The following is a 6,139-nucleotide window of genomic DNA, read 5'->3' on the forward strand; positions in this document are numbered from 1 at the left end:
TTTTTCCCTTTAAAACCCGTTCCAAACTGGCAGTCGGGATCAATTCAGCTCCTGCGTGGGCATACAAATTGACCTGCAGCTAGTTGTCACACCCTAATAAATAACCTCGCAATTGCTCCGGTACATGGTGTCTCGAGCAGATTACTGGGTGGTCGCGACTTTCTGAGACTTGAGAGAGGGTCTCCCCTCTGCGGAGGTCTTCAAGAATCAGTTTCTTTTTTTTTAAATTCACAAGTCAGTAATTTATTTTTTTACAATATAAAAATTATATATTAAGACTAACATAGCACTAAAATATGCAGTTAAATTGTAATAAAAATTATCATCCTTGGAAGGTTAAAATGCATGTTGACAATATTTCTTTTTTATATGCTTTTATTGGGTATTTTCTTTATGTACATTTCAAATGTAAATGAAGCCCTTTCCTGCTTCCTGCCCCTCGCACCACCTCCCCCAAAACTCCCTATCCCATCCTCCCTTCCCCCCCAGAATCAGTTCTTAAGGCAGAGTTTGATGTAACAAGTTAGGGAAGTGTTACTGTAACAGAGTGGCAGGAGAGGTGTATTGCTTTAGGGTAGCCCTGGGAATCCCAAAGAGAGAATTTCCTGAGGGCTCTAGGAATCTGCTGGCAGGAGGATCCTCCTTTTCCTGCCTGGGAGTGCTGTGCCTGTCTTAAGCCCTGGACTGGAGGGACTCTAGAGACATTAACAGGGGCACCTGCTCTTTTAAGCAAAGGAACTGCCTTGCTGCTCGGGGAATGGCTGATGCACTTAGCTCTGATTGCTCAACTGGTGAGGTTTGTGTTTCATTCTGACCAATGAAAAACCCCCGTGGTTCCTTCTTGCTCACCCAGGGCTTTCACTTCCTGGAGGGAGGGTGACTAAAGATATTCACCGGTCTGGGATTTTCAGTCTTCCACCAGAGCTGAGATGGGATCCATCTGTGCAAAGCTTTAATGCAGCAAAGAACAAAGAACTCAGGTGGGCTTAGAGGTGAGCAGGCAACCAGGGCTGCAGTTAGAACACTTCCAAGTGCCAAAGCCCACTGGCGAAGACATCCGCTGGCCAGGACTTGTGGCAGACAGAGGGTCTTTCTCAGGTGACACTAGCCTGCCTCACCAAGGGGGCTGTCTGCTGGCATGGGCACTGGACTTCAGGCAACTGAGGAAGGCAACGACAGAGCTCACAGGTAAGTGACCACTGAATTACAGCCTACTCAAGCCCCACCCCCTAATGCCTTTTCTGTCCCTAACTTCCACCCCTGGGTACAGTCTAGTCGCTCTGGGACCATATGGGGGTCATCAGTACAACCCACCTCTCTTTGGAACCTTGGTTAGTTTCTGTCTCTACTAAGTATCTTGGCTCCTTGGAGTTTTGGTAACCCATTTTAACAAAGTGTTAACAAACTGCCTGTGAAGGGCTTGGGCAACCTGCTGAGTTGTGGGGGAGGACAAATACCTGTGTCTTCTTGTGTAGAGGGAATGCTGAAGAGTCCAGGGAGAGAGCTCAGGTTCTCCTTGGTCTGAGCCTGAACTATAGAGGCAGAGGACACAGGATAAAACTGCAAGCCAGGCGTTAGGTACTTTTGGAGGGTCTGTGCCCTGGTATATCTCTGACAAACTATGTCACACCACAGATCTAGTCTAAGAGGTTTATTAGGGAGAGAGTGAAAGGTGCCTCAGAGCTGAAACATAAAGGAGAGATAAGGGTAGACAGGCAGAACGAGACATGGAGACAGAGGGAACTGGAGACACACAGCGGCTAAGGCTGAGAGGGAACAGAGAGGGCAGAGGAGGAGGAGAGGACAGGGAGAGGGTGGGAGGAAGGGAGGGAGGGAGAGAGAGCAAAGACCTGTGGTGGCTGGCTCCTGTGGTGGCCACTGCCCTTGGCAGGGTCAGGTGATGGAATAAGCAGCCTCTGGTCCCTCCTCACAGGAGGATGTGGGGAAATCAGGCTCCTGCTGGTCTCAGGAGCCTCCTGAGGGTTCCCCAGGGGGCCAGGTAGGGAGATGAGTAAATGTAACCCACAGGGAGGGAGGAAGTGGAAATGTATTCAAGATGAAAAAGGAGGTAGGTGCTAGAGCCCTGAAAAGCTTACACTGTTCTCCCAAACCAACTGCAAAGCAGCTCCAGAGGTGTGTGAGAATATACCATCTCTTCTTATTCCCCATGAGGCAGCTCCTGCTCCTGCCTCTGTGTTTCCCTGCCAATCTGCAGTGCCTGGATCTGGATACCATGTTCTTTCCCTCTGAGAACAGCTAACAAGACACTTTAAATTCTAAACTGAAGTCTCAGAGAACTTTCTCCAGCCAACACTAGGATTTCAGGGGTGGAGTGGGGGAAGGGGGAGGGGGGATAGTCATCTGAATGGTGAAGCAGACCTAAATCTACAGGGTGGTTAATGAGTTTACATGCCTGGGTTTGTAGCTCACCTGTTTGTTTTTGAAGGAACAAGTCTCCAATACCTGCCTAAGAGATGCACATTTTAAACAATTGACAATGTTTCATAGTTACAGAGGTACCAGTGCAATGGCCAGTATCCTAGGCTAGCCCACAGCGCCTATAAATGTGACTGCACTGTAGACCTGTGATCTCTGAATTTCCCAGGGCTGAGAGTGTCATGACCATTGTTCTTTTGTACTTTGGTGTGAGATGTGGTGCTGGCTGAGAACAGGGAGTGCTCAGGGGGTGCTGGCTGAGGGCTTGGGAAGGAATGAGGAAGAACAGAGACTGCTTAACAGAGCATGGAACAAGCTGGGGCTGCAGCTTCTGACTGGGCTGAACTGAAAGGACTTTTGAAAGCTTGTTTTTGGTTTTGGTAGGTTTGAACAAGAAAAAAAAAGGTGGTGGCTTAACACACTGACTATTGTAGACATTTTTAATCCATTACCACGGTTTCTACCCTGCCGTGATCATTCAGTTCCCTGATAAAAGGCCCACACAACTTTATTTACAATAAGCCTTAAACAGCACAAGAGATGGGTAGATATCTACCCTCTATGCTGTTAGAGTCTACTTCCCTATCGATAACCCCGAGTATTACTTACTGTGTTTCATCTGGGCTCCTCTGAAATCCAACTGGCCAGCCCTCAGGAACACATTTTTATGAAGTCATCTGACCCATGGTGGCAGCTTCTTCAATTTCTTCCTGTTTCTTCTTCAGGCCCCAAGCCCAAGAACCCTAAAACCCGCCTCTGTCTCTTCTGCCCAGGTATTGGTTGTTGGCATATTTATTCCCAATCACAAATAACTTGGAGGTCACATGCTGTCAGGATCTATGTGCAGACTCTTGTCTCTGGGGCACCCAGATCTTGAAGAACCAATATTAGCATCAGAGTACAAGCGCCATCAGGCCAACCCACTACAACTGACAAGCAGTCGGTTATGCTGGCTACGAGTATGTCAACCTGACATAGTATAATCAAACAATTCAGAGGAGAAACCTTGATGAAGAAAATGCATTTGTAAGACTGGGCTGCAGGCAAGCCTGTAGGACATTTTCTTAGTGAGTGATGAAAGAAGGCCCAGCCCACTGTAGGGTGTGCCATCCCCTGGGTTGGTGGTCCTGGGTTCTGGAAGAAACCAGACTAAGCAAACCATGGGGAACAAGCCAGTAACCAGCACCCCCTATAGCCTCTGGATCAGCTCCTGCCTCTAGGTTCCAGCCCTGTTTGAGTTCCTGTTCTGACTTCCTTCAGTGATGGAGTAGGATGCAGAAGGAAGCCAAATAAACCGGTTCCTCCTCCTCTTCTTTTAGGTCATGGTGTTTCATCATAGGAATAATAACCATAACTAAGACATCAAGTCAACTTATGAAAGTAGAATTTAATTTGCTCTAGGGCTTTAGAGAGTTAGAGTCCATGGTAACAGAACTGCTGAGAGCTCACATCTTGAATTGGAGAGAGAGGGAGAGGGAGAGGGAGAGGGAGAGAGAGAGAGAGAGAGAGCGAGAGAGAGAGAGCGAGAGCGAGCACTAACTGGGAATGGGTTAGTCTCTTAAAACTTCAAAGACCATCTCCAGTGACATACCTTCTCCAACAAGGCCACACCTGCTATATACTTCCCAAACATTTCCATCAACTGGGGACAATTGTTCAAATATTTGAGTCTATGGGGGCCGTTGTCATGCAAAAACCACCGACAAAAACCTACAGTTTATGCTTTAGCAACCTGTGTGCTGGGAAAGTAGGTGGACACCAGTATCTATGGCTCTCAGTAGTATTTCCAGGTGGAGACACAGGCTTTCTCCTATGTGTTCAGTAGAGCAAATGGATTCACATCTGGGCAGCCTTCCTAAGAAAGAAAAAGATATTGGCATTAAGGAATAGTAATCACTTGTAACTTGTTTGGAGTTTGGAGGGCAGAGGTCAAGGTCAGATGTCTTTGTATTGTTCTTCATCTTATTTACAATCATAATAATCATAAATAACTTGAAACTGGGCTAGAGAGATAGCTCAGGGGTTAAGAGCACTGGCTGCTCTTCTGGAGTACCAGGATTCACTTCCCAGCACCTACATGGGGAAAACAACCACTTGTAACTCCAGTTCTTGGAGATACGCTGCCCTCTTCTGGCCACCAGGGTTACTGCATGCACATGGTACATACATGCAGGCAGAGCACCAATAGACACAAAATAAGCACGTCTACATCATTGCATAACTAAAGCCTCTGGTACAGAAAAGACCAGTACAGGTCCACAGAGGGTTTTTATTGAAAGAAGACTGAATACATTATTAAGGACCAGAAAAGAAATGAGCAAAGATTAAAATGGGATTAAAAATCTGAACACGCTCAACTATACCTGTAACATTACATCTAAAAACTAGTAGGCGTAAAAGTTCTGCTAGTAAGTGCAAAGTCTGTGAAAAAACAACCATTTCTCCACCGGCACACTGACTGAGCCCTTGGAGCATATGACCTGAGGACTGTGCTGTTGGTCTCCCGGTACAGAAGATGCTATCTCCTAGTTAGCTCTTATTCTAACTTCTCTGTCTGTTTTCCAGGAATGACATTCAGGTGGAACATCCAAAGGCTTCTGGGAAAATGGATATCAGCGTCAATCTGGAAGCCACATATGCTAAGCTGTGTCTAAATCTAGGAGCAATGACACTTGGAGAGAAGGATAGAAAGAAAATGAACTCTCACCTCAGGAAGAAGGAGAATGAAAACATCTCTCTAGCTGTATGTGCTCTTCTGAATTCGGGAGGTGGAGCCATCAAGGTTAAAGTTGAAAACGAAAATTATAGTCTCACTAGGGATGGCCTGGGACTAGATTTGGAAGCCTCTCTTTCTAAATGTCTGCCGTTTGTCCAGTGGCACCTGAACTTCACGGAGTACGAAGGCTACATTTATATCTACGTGAAATTGTGGAGCCAGGAAATCTTTGGACTGCCTATTGGCACCCTGAGAACCAATCTGTATGTGAGGAGCATGTCATCCTCCGTACACGTGAGTGCTGACGCTGCTCTAGAATTTCTCCAGGACCTGGAGGAAACTGGAGGGAGACCCTGTGTCAGACCGGAGTTGCCTGCAAGTAGAGCCTTCCCTGAGGTAGAAGAAGAATGTCACCTGGAGGATTTGGCTGCTGCGTTTTTTAACAAGACAGAATTTCAGTATGAGGAAACTTTCCACTTTACCAGATCCACATATGTTGAAGTTACATCGCCTTCAGCGAAACGCCTGCGAAAACACATCAAAGAGCTCCTCCCTCGAACTGTTTCTGCTTTCGCAAACACGGATGGGGGATATTTATTCATTGGTTTGGATGGGAAAAAACAGCGAATAATTGGTTTTGAAGCAAAGAAGAGCGACCTTGTGCATCTAGAGAGTGCAATAGAAAAGTGCATCCGACAGTTGCCTGTCACTCACTTCTGTGAGGAGAAAGAGAAGATCAAGTACACATGCAAATTTATCAAAGTGCACAAATCCGGAGCTGCGTGTGCATATGTGTGTGCGCTCAGAGTGGAGAGATTCTGCTGTGCAGTGTTTGCCGCAGAGCCTGAATCCTGGCACGTGGAAGACAGCTGTGTGAAGAGGTTTACCGCAGAGGAATGGGTTAAGCTCCAGATGGATCCCAGAGCAGGTTGAAGGAGGATTAATAACCAGTCTATGAGGGTTGGAGAGATGGCACAGTGGCTAAGC

The 6,139-nt window shown here is 46.7% G+C and overlaps 1 protein-coding gene across 1 annotated transcript; it reads left to right on the forward strand.

Moving 5' to 3' along the window:
• The first annotated feature begins 841 nt into the window (after positions 1-841).
• Positions 842-6,133, forward strand: Slfn12 (schlafen family member 12). The gene is made up of 2 exons (XM_028759468.1): positions 842-1,188; positions 5,002-6,133. Exons 1-2 carry the CDS (start codon positions 1,139-1,141, stop codon positions 6,083-6,085), a joined length of 1,134 nt encoding a protein of 377 aa, XP_028615301.1. The 5' UTR covers positions 842-1,138; the 3' UTR covers positions 6,086-6,133.
• Positions 6,134-6,139: the final 6 nt, after the last annotated feature.

The sequence above is a fragment of the Grammomys surdaster genome, unplaced genomic scaffold, assembly GCF_004785775.1.
Source record: "Grammomys surdaster isolate TR1022 unplaced genomic scaffold, NIH_TR_1.0 126285, whole genome shotgun sequence".
NCBI lineage: Eukaryota > Metazoa > Chordata > Mammalia > Rodentia > Muridae > Grammomys > Grammomys surdaster.

Coding starts and splice junctions, on each gene's coding strand:
- Slfn12 (XM_028759468.1), top strand. CDS start 1,139: ATGGGCACTGGACTTCAGGCAACTGAGGAAGGCAACGACAGAGCTCAC. Junction 1,189..5,001: donor GGCAACGACAGAGCTCACAG/GTAAGTGACCAC, acceptor TCTGTTTTCCAG/GAATGACATTCAGGTGGAAC.